The sequence below is a fragment of the Dinoponera quadriceps genome, unplaced genomic scaffold (genome assembly GCF_001313825.1).
Source record: "Dinoponera quadriceps isolate SergipeBrazil2010 unplaced genomic scaffold, ASM131382v1 scaffold5784, whole genome shotgun sequence".
Classification (NCBI taxonomy): Eukaryota; Metazoa; Arthropoda; class Insecta; order Hymenoptera; family Formicidae; genus Dinoponera; species Dinoponera quadriceps.
The window spans coordinates 488,448-512,945 of NW_014559724.1; the positions used below are offsets into that span (position 1 = coordinate 488,448).

The 24,498-nt window shown below is 42.1% G+C and overlaps 4 protein-coding genes across 5 annotated transcripts; 3 read left to right on the forward strand and 1 right to left on the reverse strand.

Annotated features, from left to right (window-relative positions):
- Positions 1-12,703: 12,703 nt before the first annotated feature.
- LOC106750453 (lysosomal thioesterase PPT2 homolog) lies at positions 12,704-15,289 on the forward strand. The gene is made up of 4 exons (XM_014630819.1): positions 12,704-12,859; positions 13,885-14,134; positions 14,218-14,336; positions 14,430-15,289. The coding sequence occupies exons 1-4, from the start codon at positions 12,707-12,709 to the stop codon at positions 14,778-14,780; spliced, it is 873 nt and encodes a 290-aa protein (XP_014486305.1). The 5' UTR covers positions 12,704-12,706; the 3' UTR covers positions 14,781-15,289.
- LOC106750450 (venom serine carboxypeptidase) lies at positions 14,904-17,807 on the reverse strand. The gene is made up of 3 exons (XM_014630814.1): positions 17,669-17,807; positions 17,003-17,485; positions 14,904-16,569 (listed from the first exon to the last, which is right to left on the reverse strand). Exons 2-3 carry the CDS (start codon positions 17,297-17,299, stop codon positions 15,451-15,453), a joined length of 1,416 nt encoding a protein of 471 aa, XP_014486300.1. The 5' UTR covers positions 17,300-17,485; positions 17,669-17,807; the 3' UTR covers positions 14,904-15,450.
- Positions 17,808-18,101: 294 nt separating this feature from the next.
- On the forward strand, positions 18,102-19,637 carry LOC106750452. The gene is made up of 2 exons (XM_014630818.1): positions 18,102-18,172; positions 18,331-19,637. Exon 2 carries the CDS (start codon positions 18,394-18,396, stop codon positions 19,414-19,416), a length of 1,023 nt encoding a protein of 340 aa, XP_014486304.1. The 5' UTR covers positions 18,102-18,172; positions 18,331-18,393; the 3' UTR covers positions 19,417-19,637.
- Positions 19,638-20,118: 481 nt separating this feature from the next.
- Positions 20,119-23,650, forward strand: LOC106750451 (sphingomyelin synthase-related 1-like). Of its 2 annotated transcripts, none has more exons than XM_014630816.1 (6): positions 20,119-20,860; positions 21,322-21,656; positions 21,760-22,088; positions 22,208-22,351; positions 22,438-22,592; positions 22,781-23,650. In XM_014630816.1, exons 2-6 carry the CDS (start codon positions 21,330-21,332, stop codon positions 23,179-23,181), a joined length of 1,356 nt encoding a protein of 451 aa, XP_014486302.1. In that variant the 5' UTR covers positions 20,119-20,860; positions 21,322-21,329; the 3' UTR covers positions 23,182-23,650. The 2 variants fall into 2 exon arrangements, with proteins under 2 accessions (XP_014486302.1, XP_014486303.1); XM_014630817.1 differs by lacking the exon at positions 20,119-20,860 and adding an exon at positions 20,912-21,158.
- The last annotated feature ends 848 nt before the right edge of the window (positions 23,651-24,498 follow it).

Consider the following 24,498-nt stretch of genomic DNA (forward strand, 5'->3'; position numbering starts at 1 on the left):
AGACGGCCGTACAACTCCGCCGCGGAGAGTATGAGGTCATCTTCATTAAATCGTTCTCCGCTTAATGACTGATCTAATTTTTTCCCTTTGTCTATCTCTCTCTCTCTCTCTCTTTCTCCAGCGCGGCCGACGAGCTCGCGCGAACTCTCACGTTGCTGCACTCAGCACCGGTCCTCGCGGCTCCTACCTCGCGCGCCACCACTTCTGCCGGCGGAAACGCAGTTCGTGGAAAGCTCGCGGCCGCTTTCTTCTCTCCACGTGACGCCCGTCCAGGAGAGTCTTCGCGGAACGCGAACGATTTGTCGAGCTTGGATTCGCGAGCGTATCGGCGAAATTATCTCTTCCGGCACGGCGATACGGGTGAAACATTTCGAGAATGACCGGGTGACGCGCCTCGCCGATAAGATTGTGTCGCGACGCGGAATTGCGCATTCTCATTGCCGCGCGATGTAATCTCGGAAGATTTTTACGGATTTTTTCATTTACTTTTACGAATATTATAACGATGAAAGCATGCATATTCCATGTAGCGCAATGCGACGGAGGTGGATGCATTGGAGAAAGAAAGTAGCACAAGATTGAAGAGCACGGAGATACAGCACCACGAATCTTTCGTGTAACACACATTAGCCCGAGTCGGCGGCGCTTTGTAGTGTTAGAATAGCATCCCGCGAAGCCACTTTGTCTTCGCATCCGCTTCCGTGCACTTAGCCTTCCACAAACTGAGAAGCGACGCTTAACTCGGGCGGCCATCCACGTTTGCAAAACGTGACCTGTGCTTGCTCGGGAGTTTTTACACGAACCAATCCGCAATAGTATCCATCTAGCTGCGATGATATGATACTTCTCGGACACCGACACACGCATTCGGAGATATTTCACTGTGTTTTTTATCCTGACAATTTTAGTCGTAGAACAATCTTTAGCCGGTATTCAATCTTATACTCTGTGTTATTTTAACGAACGCTGACTCGAAATGTTTAAACCGGCACTGCAATTGCTACAGATCCAATTTATTCTCGGAAATTTCACAATTTACACAGTAAAAAACATTTTGTACTTGTGTTAAAATCGGTCCCTGCTCAAATTTGTATGTTAAATTTTTCACACAACCTATCCTATAACTATACCAGTCTATTAATTTGTGTGTTAATTTGTCATATTACGTTTATGTTATCTCAATATTTTGTGCATCGATATTCAACATCTAAGTGTTGAAGTGTAAGTGTTAAAATAACACTTTATACTTGAGTGTCAATTGACATGATAATTTTGTGTTCATTTTTAACATAATATTTGGGTTACCGAGGGTTGGCGTAGCCTTCTGTAAATATTGTTACTTTTCAACACCTCGCGTTAAATTAACACGAATATTTGAGCGAACCGTTTGGGACACGTGAAATGTGTTAAATTTAACACGACATTTTTTACCGTGCATTTCCAACAAAATCTCATACGTGGCCGCGCTGAATCCACAAATCGTCGGCCTGAAACGCGAGCCGTGAGTTCGAGCTATTCGATCGAATTTAATTCGGGCTGCTTCCGAAAACTCAAATCTCATTAGAGTCGTGTTCTCTCGGGCGCAGGACTCGCATGTACCGCGTATATCCGCGGAAGAAATCAATTCGGATCCCTCGGTCCCGCAGGAGCTGACATTTGACACCTCGCCGGCATATTTGCCACCCCGCCAGTGATTGGCTGATTATGATCTCGCTAATCCCGAGCCGGTCGGCTTGGACCACCCCCGACGTGATTGCCGAGCTCAAAGGCAAATACATATCGTATCACTCACCCTTCAGACCGATTCGCGAGGCTCACGCGCGACCCTAATTTTCGTGCGTGCGTGCGTGCCGCGCGTGTGCCGATTACACGCGATTCCGCTGGGCATACGGCTCGCGGAATGAAAATCGCTGCTACTCTCGCTTATGATATTTCGTTTCCTCGGTTATACGTTGTTCGAGATCCTCCTCGCGCCTCGTGTCGTGCATCATTTGTACGCGGAATGACTCAGAAATATGAGAGTCGCCTCTCACCCCGCGACTATGTAATTACGATTGGCGATAAGAGAGCGACAAATCGCAATGAGGTTACATGCATGAAAGGGTAAAGCTACTCTTCTGATATGATGAGGGCTGGTTTTGCGAAGTACGTTAAAGAACAGTGCTTTTAGACGATAGTACGAAGTACGGGACGCGTTACAAGTGAAAAATTCTTTCTCTCTTGAGTAATTTGCATTGTATCTTATATCTTCCGTCACATAAATTTTAATCTAAAAGTTCCTCGTCGCTGTATTTATTATAAGAGTTTCCATTACACAGAGAGAGAGAGAGAGAGAGAGAGGGGGGAGGGGGAGAGGGAGAAAGAGATGAAGGCTGGACTTTTAATTCTGCAAAGCTCGAATACAAATTACTCGATAAATAAAGTCCTAGTAATTTGACTTTTCAACGACGTGGAAGAAAAGCGACTCCAGGATTTCACCCTCCAATTGACGTGCAAAGCGCATTAAACGGAGAAACGGATGTTAATAGTTCTCTAGAATAGAGGACAGGACGTCTTCTGTAAGAGACATCCTGTAAGAGGATCTTCCGCTCCCTTCGCGCGTCCCATCCCGCTGGAAAATTTCAATTACCCGCGACACGGCGATGTAATGGAAATCAGCCTGGGTGTAATTCCGCGGGAATCGCGCGATTACTTCCGGCTGGAGGAGTCTCGCGACTTTGCGAGGTCGACCGCGAATCGGCGAAAAGTGACGGCAAAGGCGGCACTCTCTCTCGCGCGCGCGGCTACAATCAAAATGCTAATCGCCTCTCGAGAGCAAGGTGTAAGTCCATAGAAATTGGATGTAAGGGACTTAATATCGCGGCACGGATCGCTAAAGAGTATTACCGGGGAGGATTACCGGGGTAAAGTGACACCCTTGGCCCGGGGGCCTGTGGTGGCGCGCCGTGCGCAGTCTTAACAAAACACCGGGGGTTGGGCGTAGCCTTCAGTAAATATTGTTACTACCACCCCGCCGGCAATTTCGCCGGCCATATGTCAAGCCACCGATGTCCTTTTTAGCGTGAGCGCGTTACTCTCGCTCTCGAGAGCCGCGAGAAGTATGCCGCGGAAGGATCAAGCTCGAAGGACAATCTGTGTGCGAAGGAAGGGCGCGGAAAAAAAAAATCAAATCAATCGAGGACGCTCGTTCGGAAAATATTCGTCAGTCTCTTCCGACGCGTGAAAATTCTGCTTCCGGCCTCGTGTACTTCGCACTTCGCGCGTCAGGCTTATATTTCTGTCGGATAAACGTTAAAAAGATCGTCCGTATATCCGGTACTTCTCAACACCGGGCACAAGTTGATAAATCGATCAATGTTACGAGTGTTCACTCGCTCACGTGTGCGATATTTAAGAATATCGAAGATATTAGAATCGAAATATTCTTTATACATTATTTCGTGTATCGTAAAAATAGCTATCGTTCAAAGGGAGAAATCGGCCGGCAGGTACGTTCGTTATGGTAATGCATAAAGCGGGGTATAAAGCAATAAGTACAGGGGTCAGCGAGGGTGAATCGTAAATTAGAAAGCAGAGCAAGAGAGGGAGACGAGAGAGAAAGAGAAAGAGAGAGAGAGAGAATCGGGTCTCGAATTAGCATCGCTTTCAAGTCGCTTTCTAATCTCGGTAACTGGACAAATTGGCACTGAATGATCAGTAACGAACGGACGGAAGGCTCAAGTGGGTTTGCGGACGTACGAAGGACGCCACGAGAAACGCGGGGGAGGGGGGGGGGAGGGGGCGGGCGTCGCGTCGCCTCGTGCCGCTGCCNCCGGTGTATCGCGACCGACACGTGGCACGGATTACGTATACGCACATGTTACACGGCCAATTTCGGGCGTCCGGCTGACGTGCACGCTCTCGAAGAGGGTCCCTAATTGACGAATTAAATCCTTTACGCGGCGATTTAAACGCACTTCTCGTTACAAGATGCGCCTCGCGGAACGCCAGCCACGAAACAAAGTTACTCCCGAGGTAAGACCTGTGGTATTTTACGTGTCAGGACGTCACGGACGCGTAACAATGTTCCCCGGAATGTGTGTAGCCACGAAGGACGTGCAATAAGACGATTGGTGTGGAAATATGTATCAAGAGAGCGTAAGCGACGACGAGAACGTCGAAAGTTCGTCGAGGATCTGACGAAGCGATCACACGGAAGAAGAATTAGCTCTCACAGCTAAAAACTTAGCTGCCTATACAATGCAACTGAAATTTAATTAATTTAACTACTTTTTTTATCCCTGTATCTAATTTTTAGCTCCCATAGCTCTGGCTTTCTCTAGATCCGACTAAATTTCAGTCGTATTTTACGGACTGAGCTAATCCCTTCTTTCCGCAAATGCTTTCAGAACATATTTTGCATTTGCCGGATCTTAGGCCCTCCCGATTCGAAAGAGAGAGAGAGAGAGAGAAGTCCTTCTCGGCGAAAGCAAAATTTTCGCATTCGCGAAATGAGACACGAGCGGATTGTCGACCACTGCAATCCGGATCAATCGACAGCTGCGACGGATTTCACGTTGCCGGCTCGATAGTAAAAGGGAGGGTTTTCTTCTCGGCCCCCGTGGTAAATACGCGCATGGCTACCGTAAACATAAATTCCCTGTATATACCGTATCCGGTAGGCCACGATTTATTACCCCGTGAATCGAGCCGTGGAGGGCGGGGGGGTGNNNNAAGCCACCCTCGTTCGTTCGCCCGCCCGCCCGCCCGCTCGCGACCCTCCAGCGCGCGCTGCAAATCAATTAGACACGCGGCGGAACGTTACGTTTATTGCCGATGTATCGAAAAACAGAACGCCCCGTCGCCGACCCTCCGGAAATATTGCGGATTTCGCAGCGGCGCGGTAGGTGGGCGGCGTGATGAAACGCAAAATCCACTCGTGGTCGATTTTTCGGAGTATTTACGAATTAATGGAACGAATGGCTCCCTCTCTCTCTCTCTCTCTCTCTGTCTCTCTTTCTCTCTCTTTCTCCCTCGTCGATTTTCGCGGGGATGAGAGGAAAGCGCCTGTTGTTTTCGAAACGAAATGATGACATTCTCAACCCTTACGAGAATTAAATTCACGAGAGAGAATACAATTCCCACACGCTGAGATGGGAAGATGGTCTAATTAAATAAGTTAATTAAAAAGAACTTAATATCACGGAGAATTATTACGTAAAGTGGCGAGATAAATGCGAGAATGACGAGTTTTTAAATTAATATATACGCGCTATTTTAAAAGCGCGCGCGCGCGCGTGCGTGTGTGCATGCGACAAGTATTCTTGTTTTACGACGTACAAGATATCTTATTAATCTCTCGTTTTCATTTATTCTTCATTTTTTTAAATTCAAAATACGTCTTCTCACCATGCGTGTCTCTGCGATTTAGAAGGATATAGTACATTCGCAAGTTGAAAAGTAACTTTGCAGACGATAAAAATAGCGAGTCATCCTCCGAGAGAGATTCTATCGCGCTGCAATTGCACCCTTCACACTGCCACAACTGCAGAGCAGTTCAATGTTCAATGCTCAAATACTGTAGGCGTGGTGCTGAACAAAGTGCAAAGTGGTGCAGATCGTTGGGGATGGCCTTAACTTGGTAAGAATTAAAGCGAACGGCTCGAGGGGGGTAGCTAAGGGTCGTAGCCTCCAGCGATTATACTAATAGCCGAGGCGTAGATAAGCTGACGCGGGGGAGGTGCGGCGAAGAGCTAGGCTACTAATTGTTTTCCACCGTGGAAACTTCGTTCAGACGATTCCCATCGTGCGCGTTAAGACGTCTATATTCGAAGAAAGAAATACATTAAGCTCGATAATTATGAGGTGCTAATTGTATCGCTGTACTCGCGACGGTAAACGAAGCAAATTCGTGTTCGAGTGGGGTTAACAAGCATCAGAGAATTAATCTCCTCGGGACAGGATGGAGTTCTCGTCTCGCAACAGATTACACTCGAGCAGTTGTTTCGATTAACTCACGCGTTTCTCATTTTACAAGTGTGTCGATGTCACAAACAATGTGATGTGTTTCCGACGTAATTTTCGGCGACGCCAGAAATATTCGAAATATTCGACGCACGGCTGGAAACGAGAACAAAAAGTGCTTACATACGCCGATGACCGAGCCGGCGACGATGGCGTACCGCCGATGCGGAAGAAAAGCTTGAGGCGTAAGAGCGAACAATGGCCTCCTTCCTGGCAGGTTGATCCTGCTTGAGTAATGTTGAAATCTGGGGCGTTCCTGGGAAAGACCACCTGACCTTCTCGTCCCTCCATCACCGCCGCCGGACCCTCGTGGACGAGTCACGCCCGGTTACAGCAGAGATCGAACGTGCCATTGATGACACCGTTGTGATAATGACTATCAAGTTGACGTAATCATTGCTTTCCTAAGACCGCTAATAAATCTGTACGACGTATAATTTGAAAATGCCATTTTTCTACGTTACGTACAGACAAACCTTTGCTAGAAAAGAATCCATTACGTAAATCTTTATGTAATTTCCGCGTCACTGCGTAATTTTTTTCTTTTCCCTTTTCTTATATTTCTTTCCTCTTTCCTTTTATTTTAATGTTTGCAAAGTTTGAAAATTATATAATCAATATTAATTATATTTGATGTACCAAGGGAATAATTTAATAATTTAAAATAAATAAATAAATAATAAATAAATAAACTACTTCGATAGTGAAGCTCCACTGACCTATCAGACTTTATTTCCTATCAGACTCTTTCGTATTCATGCATCGACGTATCACATTTTAATGAGAGAGAGAGAGAGAGAGAGAGAGAGAGAGAGGGAGAAAACCATCGGCGTCAAGATGGCTTACACGATTACGATGACGTGACATCGATCCTGAGAAATTGCAGGCGTTACGTCGCCGCGAACTACTCTTGAATATCGCTCTCCGCACCCTCGATGCAACCTCCTCCTGCATCGGAAGTGAAATTAAACCAATACCCACACATTTGCGAGCGCGCTGCCGCATTGCGCTATTCCGACGAAGAGAAATGAAAAGAAAAAAAAAAAAGGTGGCGTGGCGAAACGGAAAAGCGTAGAATCCACCGGCTTTCCGCGCCACACGTTCCCCCTGCCCGCATTTCGGAAGTCAGAGGAATATCGGAATTTCGCACGGCGAGCGTGCGAATGTGTCCCGAGGACCCCAGGAAGAAGTCGTTCTGGGATGGACACGCGGCCGGGTAATGGAAGATGTGATAATTTAGTATGCACGGTCGGAGTTTATTTGAATTTTATTGGCGGACTCGCTGTCACGTGGCCGTACCGGAAAGCGGCGGTGGCGACGATGCCGCAGGGGGGTTCCTCTTTCGCTTTATCGGATCGGGGACGAGACGACGCTCCTCCCGTTTTCCCGAGGGGACACTTCCGTCCGACCAATATCGCTCGTCTTCCTCCGTCACTCGGGCCCTCTCACTCCCGCGGCTCGTCTCTACCTCCGGTACTCCCCTGACCTCCACCCTCTACCTCTTTATCCCTCTTTCTCTCTCTCTCTCTCTCTCTCCCTCCATCTTTTACTCTCTCTCCCGGGGCGCTTCCAATATCTTTCTAAGTTCTCGGAGCCGGCCATGAATAAACTATTCCCCGACTTTGAATATCTGAGCGTTTTGCGCGGGAATGGGACCGCCATCGAGGGACCGACCGCGGAAAGGGCGGGAGTGGGCAATATCGATTGATCGACATCGCTTGTCGGAGGAGGAGGAAACGCCGTAGTCGAAGTGCGACCCTTCAATTTTCAGAAAACGGTTATTTCTAAAGGAGAGAAGGAGGAGTTGCTTCAACCCTTAAGAGTTCAAATTTCCCGACAGGTGTAAAAGATTGATAGTTTCAGTACTTCACCCGTCGCGGCCGCGCAACAACGCGTCGTGAGGTGTAACGTGGGATTTTTGGAGGAGACGATTTGAGAAAGCTTCGGGTAGGGGCACACCGAGTTCGTTAATGTATTGATAAAGCGGTTTACTCAGGATCTACGCCGGGCATTCAGGCGAACGACGTTGTTAATACCAACGGGAAATCCTTATTCTTGATCACGATAGCGGGGCGATTAATTTTTCGTGCCGTCAAGGATGATGAAATCAAGCAGTCAGCATAATGAGTAGCGTTGTCTGCCGCGCAATTCATCGGGTGTCGCGGGAGCGAAGGGGCGCGGGACGCAGCGGGGGTGGCGCGAAGGCCGGCGGGGTTATTAATATTCAGAACGAGAAGCGGGAGTCGAGAGCAGTGCCGAGTGACAAATACCTAGCGCCCCGTCCCAACCCCGGCACGGCTCAACTCTGTAATTAACGCTAATCTCCAGGCCGTTTCAGAGACACCGTACCACCCACTTCGTCTTCTCTCCCGTCTCTCTGTACTTACCGGGCGGGAGGGTGGCTTTAAGCGGCCGCTCACCAGTCGATCCTCCGACGAAAGCACTCGTCGATGTTTCCCCGCTGAAAAATAAACCCCGCACGACGAAGCAACAATTAATGCCTTTGCCCTTATACAAATTTCATCGCACTTCGGCTCTTTGTGCAAAATTAATGTGTGTGACTCTTTCACTAATATAATTAACAGTGTTTATTTCTTATATTTACTTGACAAGTATATTTATCAATTTTAATTGCCTTATATAATGAATATGTGACAGATTCACACTGCTGAAATATTGTTTGTCGTATTAATTTTGTCATCAGTGAAAACGTTGCTGAATTTAAGGTAATGAGTTTGATATAACCAGTTATCTATAGATAAGAACAAAATTCACCTATATTCATTTCTCGCGTCAAACCTTTGGAAAAGTTAAGAAACCTACTTTATTGTTTGCGCGTATCTTCTTTCAACGAAGTGAAAAAAGGATGCCGCATGGGCGCGGCATCACCGTCGCGGTTTCTGAATATTTTTGCGAACATTACCGTACCGCCGTTCATTCGTCATGTGTGGTACGCATTTAAATTTACAAAACTGTGTACCGTGTTACTAACTGCATACGTGAACGCGCATAAATTTCTTTCGCAGGACCCATAGAACTTCGGAAGAAATTCCCCGACGTATGTGCAAACTTGAAGTTACAAATTACAGCGTAAAAATGAAAAGAAAAGATTGTCGCTGGCTCTCTTTACATTGTATATATACTTATACTATTTGTATGGCAGTTAAACACACACACAAGAAGAATTAAACGTTAAGGAAAAATTCAAGAAGTCATACAAGTGACTTCAAACGAAGTTGTCAGAAAACTGATTAAAGTGGAGTACATTTATCGTGCTTCGTGCTAACTAATTTCGAAATTTTGACATAGACATTAAAACAAATGGAAGAACGATAAAATTAGGCAGAAAAAAAAGGAATTAGCTGTCCACATAATACAGCTGAAATTTAGTTACTATACCTAGTTTTAGCGTGGGGGTTAAAAATTAGGTACGCGAACAAGGAAATTAGCTAAATTAACTAAATTTTAGTTGTATTTTATGGATAGCTAATTTCTATCTATGACAGCTAGTTTTTATCTGTAGAAGTTAGTCTTTAGGGAGCTAATTCTATTTTCCATGCAGCGTAACGAATAGCGCTGCCTATCGTGCAATTCATCGGACGTCGCGGGTATAAGAAGCGCATTTAAATTTATCTGACCGCGACGATAAAAGTCCGCGACACAATTACGTTTTCGAGATGTCAACTAAATCAGATGAACTCAGATGCCGACTAAACTGTGGGGGCGCTAACATTTTTCCGAAGCCCTGCGTAACGAGCAGGACTCGCAGCCAGTATTGAAGTACGGAAATACAGAAGTACTTGATTAAAGATACACACATTCAACGGCGTGAGATCCCCGAATGAGCTGGTGGCTACCTTTTATCGCGAGGGATTATTTTCTGGACAGTGTACAACAATTTAGGTGAAGGGACGAAACGGACGTGCGCCCAGGTACTTCTGGTCGTCGCAAGCTGCTCTAATCGAGTCCCCCCGATGCCCTGAAACCACCGGTGTTTCTTCCGTCCGATGAGGGCGAGAAAGAGAGAGAGAGAGAGACGTGGTCGGAGAGGGAAAGAGGGAATACGAGGGAGAGAAAAGGCGGCCAATCCAATTCCGCGCTCAAGCCCGACCGTCGTGATGGCGGAGGGTGGCGAAAAAACGCAGCCACGGCCGGAGCGCAAGGCGAGCGGTAGGTCTCCGGGCTTTTTTGCGTTTAATCAAGGATATTCGCGGTCGGCTGGCTCGCTATTTTAGTCCGCCGAGTGTTAACCGAGGCGCGCAACCACCACCGGGTATCATACCGCAGAAAGTGGATGAAGGAATCTTCGTCCTTTGACCTCGCGGGAACTCGCTCTTACCTCGCAATCGTCCGTAACGGTCCTTGTTGTAAATTGCGCCGCATTCATGTTGTTGTTTTTGCTCTCTGCGTCTCTCTCTCTCTCTTTCTCTCTCTCTCTCTCTCTCTCTCTCTCTCTTCCTGTCATATTCTTCGGTTTCTTACAATTGATCAGATGTACCAGCATGCGGTGTTGTGAGCGTACGGAGCAGTTGTGAGGGAATAAAGCGGCGGATAAGCAGGTTACAGGTGTCATAAAATCCCAGGATTATGCCGTTCGTTTAAATAATCGCTTAAATTATACTGTACGGCCGGTACGTCGTGTATGTTGCATCATACCCTAGACGGGGAGTTTACAAGGTTGAAAATTGCAGAAGTAACTCTAATTACAACGATAATACCTTTAATTATAATAATTTCAACCTTATGTGTACATGTGAAAGGCAATAGCGGATAACATTCTTCTTCAAAAATTGCACAATAACGAAAATTGTCAATTTAGGAAATAATACAGCATATATGACGCCGACAGTATACTCGATGACGTAAAAGAAAATATGTAGAACATGTCGTAATATATAGAGTAAAGTTTATAGGTTCGTTTCTATAGGGATTCTCATCAAGGGGGGTATAATACGTATGATGGGATTATGGCCCGATACAATGAATCGAGATCGGATCAATTCTACTCAACTGGATGAAGAGCCGTGAAGAGATGTCGAGGAATCATTTGATTCGTAGAATCTAATAAAATCGATTAAAGACACGACATCCCTTTCATTACTATCATCATAGTCTAGACGTGATGTAGTTGGAGACGACAGCTCTAATTTCGTCCTTAAGCATCAAGTATCCCCGCTGTCACTCCCATAAATTACTTCACCTCGATGACGCGGTGATCGTCGAAAACACCCTCTGAGTTTCCACTGGGTCACTCTATGAAGGCCTCCATGGGCTAACCATCCTTCTCGGCAAGGTTATCGTGATGACTACACGATAATCTTCCGTCAATAAAACATATTCGGGAAAATCGTATCGTGATCCGATATGTAATCATTATTATATCACTTCGCTACGAATAGAAAACGACTACAATTACACGAAACACGGGTGGAGAGATTTAATATCCGAAACTTATCCGACACGCATTCGTAATAAACGCACGGTACAAGAAAATCCACCAACAGTCAAAAGTCCGAGAACTTACGCATCCCAAGTATACACATATCGACGAAATCTCTGATTAACTACGCGTAATTTCAAACACGTTGAAGCAGGAATTAAGGAGCGCTCCTCTCGAGAGGTAAGCTCCATTAAATGCCACTTCGGTATAATAACTGGAAACAAGTGGCGATAATACTCGAATTCCGAGGATATATCAATGCCCGGAAGGGTAATGGCGCAAATGACAAAAGGGTTTTGCTCCTTCAAGGAGCAAAGCCGTGTGATAATCATGGATGACGCTGGTCGAAACAATGCGCTCGGCATCCGTCGGCCCCATCCCCCCCGATACAGAAGCGCGAGTTTCGTCTACCGGTCCGGGGGAGGAGGGCGGGGGGGGGAAAGCGGGAGCGATGTCAGAGTACGGTGATGTATGGCTGAAGCGAGCTCGGGAAATACCATGTGCCCCGCCACCCGGCGGCACACGGCAGCCCGTAAGGATTAGGGTGACGACCTACTATATTCTGCAACGCACCGTTTCGAGATGCAATTGGATTCCTTCGGCCGTCACCACCATCCCTCCCATCCATCCATAAATCCTTCATCGTCTACTTACCACTTTGACCGCGGCGATCATTGTTCTCATGTCTACGTGAAGAAAACGTGTCTCGACTTGAGCCTTTAAATGCGAAAGGACAAGATTGATTTGTGGTTCTCGATCTTACGGTACAGTCTTTATGATAATCTGTTATGTATAAACAATAATTAAAATCAACAACTGTGCGATCGGATATCTGTCTAGGTCGCGTGATACGGATGAAACTTCATCTTAAAAAGCGCGAATATGCAGCAGACGTATCTTGTGCGTGATATCACAATTGCAAGATACTGAAATTCACACAGATTTCAATCTATAACTATAAATAATTGAACTAATATTTATTCGCAGATGCGAATTTTATGCAGTTTATACGGCACATATTTTTTTGCAGGCACTCAAGATACAGCTCGTGTACCTGCAGAAGGAAAGCGAACACCAACGGACGGAGGGAAAGTCTTCGAGCTTGCAATACCGTCGAACGATAAAGCTGACTGTGCCTTTATCAGCACGATTTAAAAGCATTCGTCAGTCACTTCACTCGGCGCACGGTGTAGCGCTACGAGAAATGCACGAAAAAGCAAATATTAGATTTCGCTGAGGACAGTAGTCTCACATCGGCGGGCAATGATGGGTCGACGTTCTGTGTTTTATATTCATTTACTTTTAGTTTACCTGTTATTTTATAGCGAGGCAAAATCATATCGCGCTGTGGTTGTTATCCATGGAGTGCTCACTGGAAGCGATAGTATGAATCTCATCATGGACAGAATCCAGGAGGTGGGGCAAAACTACAATGAAATATCTAAATCGCGAATACGCTACGACCGTGAACCCGATTTGAAACCAAATCTTCGATCACCTATGCCGTGTCTAATGAGTGTATAAATATGATATTTTCGGCAAAATGGGATAGTGTAAACACCATAGATTCGTATAGGTTATGTTTTCGGATAAACAATATGTTTCATTATATTTTGTAAAATTTTCTCCGGCATTTCTTAACGTTCACTGGACTCTCTTATACGACAGACGATTTTCCTTTATTAATGGAATGGTTTTGTTTGCATAGATTTTTCTCATCAATGTGACAGTATCGAGTAAAGTAATTAGAAAACAGATACGCGAGATATTTCATATTTTATTTTAAAATATTTTTACGTAAAGAAACAAGATCTCTCACAGAGGATCCACTTACGTCGATCCTTCCGTGCATAGAATAACGAGGAGAATCGATCGATATATAAAAAAAAAGCCACAGCTGTATTTAAAGAAAAGCGCAGCATACATTGCAGTTTTACTGATGTGTATGTACGCAAGGAAAAGGAACATCAATTGGCTCTTCTCGTAATTCTCGCATGAAACGTTAAGCGTGCCGTGGCGAAGGAATTACAAATGCCCGCCATTTCATCTTTTAGAGCTGGCGATCTAGATATTTATATAAAAAGATCTATAGGAAACAAACAAAGCAATAGCGGAACAAAGACACTTATCGATCTCTAAACGTTGTAGTTTTAGCACACGAACGTGGTTCGTTAGATTAATAATAATCTCGAATCTCCTATAAATTACTACGCGTACTCTTTTGTGTCGATAAAAACGACGACGTTACATTGTACCGTGCGTTATTTCTGAATAAAGATGTATTGTGTGTGTGTGTATGTGTGTTGTTCCCCTTATCATATCCTTACTGCTTATCACTGGCAACGCGTCAGTCGGACGTTATTTTTAAGTTCAAGATTGACAGCTCGTCAGCAGAAGTCAAGGTCGTTTGATCTCTCTTTACTCGAGATGTGTCTTTACAGATGCACCCTGGAACTCTAGTCTACAATACCGTTAGATTCGCGGGATGGCGTAGCCTGGAGCCGATGTGGCAACAGGTCGAGGAAATCGGCACCGACGTAGTCTCTATCGGTGCTGCGTTTCCCGAAGGAATTAATCTAATAGGTTACAGCCAGGGAGGTCTGTTGGCTCGGGCAATATTACAGAGGTTTCCGATGCATAATGTGAGAAACTTTATTTCCCTGAGCTCGCCGCAAGCGGGACAATACGGTAGTACGTAGAATCACAGGAATCTATAAGTGAAAAGGATATAAAAAGGCGGGAATTTTCCACTAATCGTGAAATCTTGGTTCCAGCACGCTTTCTGCATCTGATTTTCCCCGATCTAGTTTGCGAATCCGCCTACGAACTCTTTTACTCGCACATCGGGCAACATATTAGCGTTGGAAATTATTGGAACGATCCTCATCATCAAGTTAGTATAATTTTTTTTATTTTATTTTACGCGCTTGTATAAAGGCATTGTGATGTATTACGGCGTGCTGATGTATATTTCTGCTTCTTTCAGGAACTGTATCACAAGTACAGTAAGTTTTTACCATACGTAAACGAAATCGATGCTTTCAACAATACCGACTACAAAACGGGTTTGACTAAACTCAAACGAATGGTGCTTATTGGAGGACCGGATGACGGGGTTATCACACCATGGCAGAGCAGCCATTTTGGATATTATGACAATAATGAGACAGTAGTAGAAATGTACAATAGATCTATTTATAAAGATGACATTATTGGTTTGAGAACGTTGGATGAACAAGGAAGATTGAAAATTATCACTGTGCCAGGAATATCTCATTACGAGTGGCACAACAACGTTTCTATAATAGATGAATTTTTATTGCCATTTTTAGATTAAATTTAATGTGTTTTAAATAAATACTTGCCAAATGTCAAGGTAAAAAATTCGAAAATTACTGCAACTTAAACTTCAAATTTTTGCAAAACATACTTTTCCCCATTTCTAATTTGAAATTTGTAATTAAAATTAAATTAATATAAATTTATTAACAGCAAACGTGAAATACTACATATGCACAAGACTGAAAAATTACATCTCATACATATCATATAAGCATATAGCAATTATATAACTAATGTAAAAATATACTGCAAAAACGGCAATCTGTTTCGTACCAGGAAATCGCGTGCGTGCGCGTATTCTTATTGAAATGCTCGAAATATTTTAAGAAGTAAACTTATTTATTATAAATGTATATATATATTTCGAATTACTTATATAATATTAACAATGCAACAACACACTTTTTCTATTAATAAAACTTAACTACCTTTTTCTACCACAAAGACTCAACCTATTGTCGTACTTTTCGCTCATTGTTGTAATCATATAAATTCTTCAAAATACCTGAAGAGTATTACATCTGGCACGTCGCATTTTATTCATACACGAGTAATATAACGCTTATATTTTTGTTCGCTCAAACATTGTTCTTTTTAACGATGGACAGTACCGAAAAGCTTTCATGTACGTTCAATGCGGTTATACGCCCGTTACACGTAGTAATTTAAAACTTCTTGTTGTGTGTAAAGCGCGTGATCAAATCCAACGCCCATTTCGGCTGATCCATCGGTACCATATGGCCTGCGTTTCGCACGAGGACCTCCGTCAAATTGTCAACGCTTTTCGTGTAACCCGCTAATTTACCCCCGACCATCCATACTTTCCTCGGCGTTTTCGCATACTTGTCCGCCCCGGGCCATTGCAATTTGTACAGGAAATTCTCCGTGAGCGGATACGCCACTATGATGTCTAATTGTCCATTGTAAATGAGCACTCTATAGTGTTGCAGAAGATCCGTCAAGAGATTCGCTACGGATTGCATTACGTCCCCTTTCAAATGTTCCTCGACGATCTTGGTCTCGACGTCGAAGCTGTTATTACCTACGTGTATGGAACGCCTAACGTCAGCTCTCTGAATCCACTCGTACATCCAATTGGAGGCATTATTTTCGTCCGTCATTAAATAATTGTAATAAAAGTCGAAACCGGTCAGATTGTGGAATAGAGACGGCGTGACGTTGATATCGCCGTTGAGAAGCGCGTCGAAAACTTCGAATGCCTCGACGTATTTCTTCTGTTGAATGAAATTACGGCCTTTGTTTTCGTAGATCTGAAACTGAGCCTTGCCGTTTCGATCTATCAATCCGAGCTGGTACAAATAATCGCTGTAGAGCAACTGATTCTCCGGATCGCACAATCCATTGCCAATGGCCAGACCTCTCAAATTGATCTTCACCTCAGCTTTGACATTGTGATCCTTAACGGCATGAGACACCGCCGGTACATACTTCCCGGCGTACGATTCGCCGGTGACGAAGAAATCATTATCCTGTAGTTCTGGGAACAACTGGAAGAACTGCACCAGTGCATTGAGAATGTCTTTCCCTACTTCCGTCTCGTTTCTTACGTATCCCTTGTCATCGCCGGTGAAGCTAAAGCCAGTACCGACTGGATTATCGATATAAATCACATTATGCGCTATGTTCCACGAGTACTTTCGCATCGTCAGAGTCTTGTTTTCAGTTACGATGAACGGGCCGTTTTCCGTGAAAAGACCGAACATAGAGGTTGCCCCTGGACCACCTTGCAGCCATAGTATCATCGGTGCGGTCTTTGGATTGTGCTGTAGCACACAAATAATTATACTTGAGCAATCTTAACTGTGTCAAGGGGAAAGCCGAACGCAGATTAATATGCGTAACCTTAATGTATTCTTCAAACTTGGAAAATATACAAATTAAACTATACAGATGTTTCGGTTTTCTAGAATCCTCGTCAGTGTAAACAAAAATATATATATGAAGGTACAAATATATGAAGGTTACATTAATCTGCGGTTGCATTAATACTTTGATCCTCACTGCTAATCTTTCTCATATAATTCTTATATCTTGGAGCCTCAACTTACATAGTTTACTATGAAAATTTAACAAACTAATCTCATGCCTCCAGATAAGATTTTTCCTACAGATACGTATATATTTGTATAAAATATTCTTTACAATAACCAGACTGCTTTCAGCATTATATACAACAAGACTTTCAACATTACTTACCATGGCTGGAAAGAACCAGAAGAAAAGATTCGAATTGTACGCTTTATTAACTGTCAAATAACCCGAGTAACTGCTAATATCTCCCATTTCTTTGTGTTGAACGACAGCCTTTTCCCGTGCCTCTTCAATTTTTCCGCTTTCTATCAAAGGTGTGAGGAAAAGCGGCGTCCCGACATCCTCTCCGTCGGGTACGTAATATTCTTTCCCTCGCGGATACACATTCAAGAATCTGCTCGTACTCGCGTAGGGTAGTACGAGGAATAACGCGCTCAAAGTGGAAATAAGTACTTTGTTCATGTTGACGCCGCAAATGCCTTACTTAGAGATCAGTAGAAGCACCTAATTGCAGTTTGTCACTGAATCGGACTGATCCGGTTTCGACTGATATCGCTGCTTTCCCGTCAATGATATCACACCAGTGCGAACTTAGGTTAAGTACGATGATGATTAAGTACGTTCTCTGTAAAGGTCGGTTGGATTGTGCTGAAACATCAAACGTTAGTTTGATCATGCGGTAGAAATTCTCTGAATTTCCTGAACTTCCGTTTCCGTTTCTTTGTTTATTGAAATTTAACTATTGAATGAATGAAATACGTTTCGTTAATTTATGATAAAATAGTAATAACAATAATATTCAAGAACAAATGATTTCGGTGGAATAAATACCTTATGTAAAGCCAATATTTGACATTTGTTCTATACCTTCTTTCAACGTATATATATAATAATAAATACTTGCAAGCTCAATCAGATTTGAATAGAAATTAGAAATCGTATTGCTATTAGAAATCGTATAATAAACAAATCGATGATTTTGATGGTTTTCTGCCTAAGAATCGATTACTCTCTTCGATATTTTCAAAATCGACTAATCCATATATCGATTGCTTCCTCTTTCATTTCGAAGTTTTGTGTTAAAGACCGTCTTGAGTTCATCTTAAGATGTTTCGTAGCCAATGAAATGAGCGGCACAGCATCTGAAGATGAACTTGAGACGGTCTTAAAAATAAGATCCGACTGTGAGTACCGGCTTATACATGATCCTTTCCATTTGTGATGCAGATGGCGTCAAAGTGCATACGCCAGTTATTGTATGATCAGCTGATCAAACCTAACTGTAACCGACATGCTCGATCCTTTCGCGCTCAAGTTCGTTGACAATCAAGCAAGGTTAGTATATAAATACATTGTGTACTTTTATTACTGTGATTTAACAACGAAGTAATGCGTATCATGTTCATGATTATTAATTATATATTTTCTACGTAAATTACATGAATGAGTCGGAGAATACTTTTTGATATTTATATATACTTTTGCGGTTTCAGTTACCTTGGCACGTCCACTGTATATATTAGCACAACGTATATATCCACATACCTATTTCGGAAATGAATGATTCTTTCTTGGAGGACTTAGGATTAATACCGGAAGAACCGAAGAAAACTTATCAGCAAGCGGATTGTTACATAACCACCAGGCATGCTACTTCATCTCCGCTGCTTAAGTTTTCCGAGCAAAATGAGAGAGATAATAACATCACAAGGCCACAGAAAGTACGTACCACATTAACGGTTCCAAGTATGCTTGACGTGAAGATCACAGGTGGCAAAGATCCTTCTTTGAAAGACTCCAAGAAGCAGCCTGATCAAAATATCAAGAAGCATTCCATGAAGATAAAAATGCCGGAGAGAAATGAGAAGGCAGAGAACAGAGTAAGAGCTGCGGATGTTAAAGTAAAAATGGACAATAACCAGCAGCACGGTGTTAACGGAGAAGCAAGGACAAAGTTACAAGAAACAAGACACCTCAAGCTACTTGAGAACAAAACTGCCAGCAAGGAACGCAATCGACGTTCTGGATCGCATAAAGAAACCACTCATTCCACTTTCCCTAAGGAAAACAAACGTTCTCCTGATTCATCCAACAATCATTCCTCGGATATTTCCAATAAGGAGAGCAGTCGTCCTTCAGATTCTTCCAAAGAGATCGATCCCCAAGACTCGGCTAAGGAGAAAGAAAAGTTGCCGGCCAGTTTGAGAAAGTTCGGTTGTAACATACAAGACCAAGATCCGGTCGTTTTGCTTACCGCTATTAAAGAGTTGATCAGCACGTATACCAAGCAGGAGAGCACGAAGATTCTGCGTACTATGCAGGAACTACATATAAATTCCCAAGTGACCTTGATAAAGAATCTCTTAAATCAGACGGACGATTTGATCAAAGAGATGCATCCCAGCAGGGATTCTGCCCGAGTGAGAATGCTGATCGAGGAGAACGAACACTTGCAGCAAGAGTTGTTTGTTTTGAAAGCGCAGAACAAGGATTTACAAAGTAAATTAGAAGAGTTCGAGTTTTTGAAGCAGGAAAACGCAGCCTTGAAACTGAAGTGCGACGAGCTGGCACAAACCTAATACGTTAATGATCTTCCATAATTTAAGTATTAATAAATTATAGCATAGTAATGCGCAAAAGAGCTTTTGTACGTATTAAAATCTAATATTGTTCGCGCCGTCCTTGAGAAATTATTTATTTTTTTTACTAAAATGTGCGTAGTACTAGTTAAGATACATGCATGCTATTTTAAAGGTACACAAAAGTCTGTTAAATACTTTCTATGACAAAATATTTGCAAATAAACACGTTTATATATTTGCTCATAAAAATGATATTACTAATCACCGAGTCTTTACCGATCAATACTTTTTATTCGTACGTAGTTTCTACACTGCTGTATTCTTCAAAGTCATTCTAATCAAGTGTTATTAATCAAACAATCAAGTGTTATTAAAAATATATAAAATTGTATCACAAAAAATGCTTTTAGAAATATATTCTCTTTTGTTTGTTTCTACATCTATATTAATAGGGTGTCGCAAAAAAATGTTACCACACTTTATTAGCTTTATTAGCTGCATTGAAAGCAAATTGTACGATATTTAATAAACACTTCATAAAAAATCAAAGTGTGGTGACATTTTTTGCAACACTCTATATATTGAGTAAAAGTATGTTACGTACAATAATTTTCCTTTTATTTCATATTATTGGATACTTTATATTATTTTAAAATGTATGAAATATGTAAATGCTTTCTTATCCTCAATGTGTCCAACACGATTATATTCTAAAATATAAGAACATTATTTTGCTGATTTTTACTTTAAAACAAATAGGCTCATAGCAAATTTCCGAGTTTACTGTAAAACGAGATTTCTTTATTTTCAATTACTTTCATTTATCGAACCGCACCGAGGCAGTTGGCCCGTACAATTTCGAACATACTTGCAATATACATATTCACGAGAAGGGACGTTTAAGGGACACTAAACCAAAACAAAATTATTCGCTCTACGAAAATCACAAACACAAGAGAGAAATATTCCTTCATTTCCTCACTACGATGATGATTCATCAGTGTGACTTATCGCAAGTCTCGCAATTTACGATAACATTTATCATGGGTATCACGCATTTTGTTCAATAAACCGATTAGCATCAAAACGGTGGCGTTTTTGTCGAGCGCGTGGGTGGGACTTTGCGCCCCCGCACCAATATTTTCCCTTCGCGCGTGGTAACGCCGCACGTACACGTGATAACAATCGCGTTGTTACATCGCACCCGTTGAATGAGGCCGCCAAGTGTAGAAGACTCGGTGATTAGTAATAGATCTCAATTCTCGTCGCGTCGTGTCGCGGTCGATGGCCTCGTGTGCGTCAAATACACACGAGGTGCGTTATCGAGGTGTGTGATTCATCGTGGTAACAACCTTGTACAGCATGCACGTTAAACGTAGGAAAATGTTGTGGTGAAACACTACGCTGTGGACGGTTCCACAAACGCGGCTCTTTCCCCGAGGTAAGCGATCAGCCCGTTGAGCGTGAGGTTAAGTCCAGACGCAGCATCATTTTCTCACTCAGATCGATATCGAGCGCGGTGTTTACTTCGTGACAGCGCAGATGATTCCTCCTTCCAACGGGACATTTTTTATCATTTCCAGATAAATAATATTCAAATGTGTTACGTATCGATACGATTAACCTCCTCCGACCTTCACAGTTTCAAACATTCCTCCTCTCGTATCAGAATCCTAGACTCGCTCCGCAGACTCATACAGCAGTTCCAACGAGCAATCGAAAGAAACTTGATGACTGACGTATGTAAATAATAATGAAAGTAGAATCCAAAGTGTGACTTTTGAAGGTTGAGAAAAGAATCGTTACGTTGTCCATTATTGTCTGAAAATCACTTGTGCTGTCACAAAGTAATTCCATGGTAACAATGCACGTGTATATTTTTGGTGTGTCCCTTTTGTACAGGATAATAGATGCATTTCGACAACGCAAATATGTCACTGAAGAACGTTATCGACTGGACACCTTCCGATGTAGCGACATGGCTGAAAGAAACCGGCTATGAGGAATATGCGAGCTTATTCTACAGGCACGACATCGACGGGAAGGTGCTTCTGATGCTGAAGGAGGAGGACTTGAAGTCTGAACACATGAACATAAACAAGATCGGTGCTATAAAAAAGATATATCTCGCGATCAAGCAATTGCAAAGGGACAATATAGCTGTTTTGTTTGACTTAGGATACATGGATCTGTTCTCATCGTCAAATTTTTATACTCATCATCAGAATAAACACGAGGTAAACATATAGACGATTCTAAGGGACATTTCCGTGTTGCGAGTCTGATCGATACACGAGATGAAGTCATAGTCGCGTGGTATTTTACGATTAATGTTGTCAGATGCCCAGTACCGGCACGAACAATGAAGTATCCGTGGAGCATGAATTTTACTCGGCTTCCGTGTCAGAAGACGGGCATGCTTCTCACTTACCGCCCGAAATCTGGAAGACCGTAATTAGCTTAGGATATTTGTTTATTGTAACATGGATCACCGCCTTTGTGATGGTCATCGTTCACGATCGAGTGCCTGATATGAAAAAGTATCCCCCATTGCCGGACATATTTTTGGACAATGTACCTCATATCCCGTGGGCGTTTGATATATGCGAGGTCATCGGAACCCTGCTTTTCGCGATATGGCTTGTTGTGCTTACGTTTCACAAATATAGGTAAGAGGAAGATGCATGAGAGAAAATCAGAATCGCGGCCATCTCTCTCTGTTTCTGTTCTGTGATAAAGTGACGGACGCTAATTTAACGGGTTGTATTAAATCTTGCACGACACACAGGTTCATTTTGTTACGGAGGTTCTTTGCACTGTCAGGTACAGTCTTCCTATTGAGATGCGTGACAATGCTCATTACTTCCTTATCGGTGCCGGGTGCGCACTTGCAGTGCCAGCCGCGGAAAGTTCCAGACGAGGACTGGACAGGGTGAGCTCCCGATCCTATTGTGATCCGTCGTCGTTTGTTTCTTTCTTTATGCACGTTTATTTATCCCGATATATACATTGCTTCAGTTCCGCATACGTCGAATTGTACAATAAAATAGCAATGGCTTATGTTATATGGCGGGGCGCCGGCATGTCTATTCAAGGTGTGAGAACCTGCGGGGATTACATGTTCAGTGGACATACGGTGGCTTTAACTATGCTTAACTTCTTCATTACAGAATGTAAGTAACAACGTTTTCGTTATATATATATATATATATATATATATATATACACACATATATTTCACTCTTAAGATTCCTGTCTTGCCGTTTCACCAATGTGCAATGATTTATGACGTCGGAAACGACGAAAATCGCGTAAGGTCACAGAGTCGCTTGAATTATTTATTACTCTTGATTTGTTGCAGATACTCCTAGACATTTGTACTTTTTACATACTTTCACATGGATGCTCAATATGTTTGGTATCTTTTTTATCTTGGCGGCGCATGAACACTATTCCATCGACGTTTTCGTGGCGTTTTATATTACTTCAAGATTGTTCCTTTATTATCACACATTAGCGAACAATCAGGCGCTGATGCAGCGTGATTCAATTAGAACCAGAATTTGGTTCCCGTTGTTCAGTTTCTTCGAGGCGTCCGTCGACGGCATTGTTCCTAACGAATACGAATCGCCGTCACTGATCGTTTGCAACTTAGTAGGTGCGGGAAAAAACACCTGGCATTGTCTACGTTCAGTGATTAGCTTCCAAAAAGCGCAGCGTAGCATGAATGGTAGTATAAACAGCACAAAGAAAGAACAATAACCGTTACGTTCATATTGCGTTCTCTCTCTCTCTCTCTCTTTTTTTTTTTACTTTTATACGAAACTTTTAAGGATGTTGACCGTTTGTCTGGCAGATCTGTTTATACGCAGAAATGATATATTAAAAACAAGATATAATTAATTCGAGATATTTATTTTTATGCGATAGCATAATTACGATGTGCGTATATACATTTATACACGTATATATGTGTGTGTATATATCTCTGTTATATATTATTATATAATATTTATATACATATATATATATATATAATTTTATTTGTAATATATATATACACATATATTACGAAGAAAATTGGAATAAATTGAAGAGTTTACAGGTCTAAATCATATTGATGCTTAAAAATTCGAATGTATCGCACATCATTTTGTAATTTGTACAATCTCATTTTATTAAAATATGGGGATGCAGTATTTCTGAAACATCAACTTCAAAATCGACTTAAGCTCTTNCTTCCAAAGACAAAACATAGTATGTAACGTATTATATCTTGTTGATTCAACATATATTTTTCAAATTATCTAGAATTTTTGTATTTATTTATTTCTTTTTCATTATCATATATTAAGTAATGCCCCTCTCTCTTTCCCCCCCCCCTCTCTTTCTCCGTATGATGTATGTACTTTTTTTTTATTTTCTTCTCTCATATCGTGAAAAAAGAATATTATACAAAATGAACATTTTGTATATATATCAGAGGTTGAATGAATTGTAATAACAAAATTTCACAAGGAACTTTTAACAATTCTGCTCGATTTGTTATTATATGTTTCATTAACAATACTATTAAAATTAATGTTGATATTTCAAAATTACTGAATTATATGTATCTATAAATCAATTAAATATGGTTAACATCTCTTCTTTTCCCTTTCTATTATTGATAACATTTGTTTCTGAGAAGAAGTACATATTTGTGCAACATACATATGCATTCCCGATAAAATGAATGATTTAAGATATAAGAGGGAAGATGTATTGTGGATCAGAATTAAAGACGTTAATTATTGTTGTAACTCAGTGCGAATTTGCATATAAAAGACCTGTACATTATGGCTGTTTGAAAGCGTATGATTACACGAAAATTATACAAATAATGATAGCTTTTTCACGTCTCGCATCCATATCTATTTTTTATTTATGCGGTAAATACAAAGCTTGTTAATGTTATCGAGTATTGATTATTGATAACTTGTCGATATGATGCCCGATTGTTGTGTTGATATTTATATTACCCCGAGAAAATATTTTCCGTATTTAATTAAATATAATTATATATGAGAAATTTTTTCC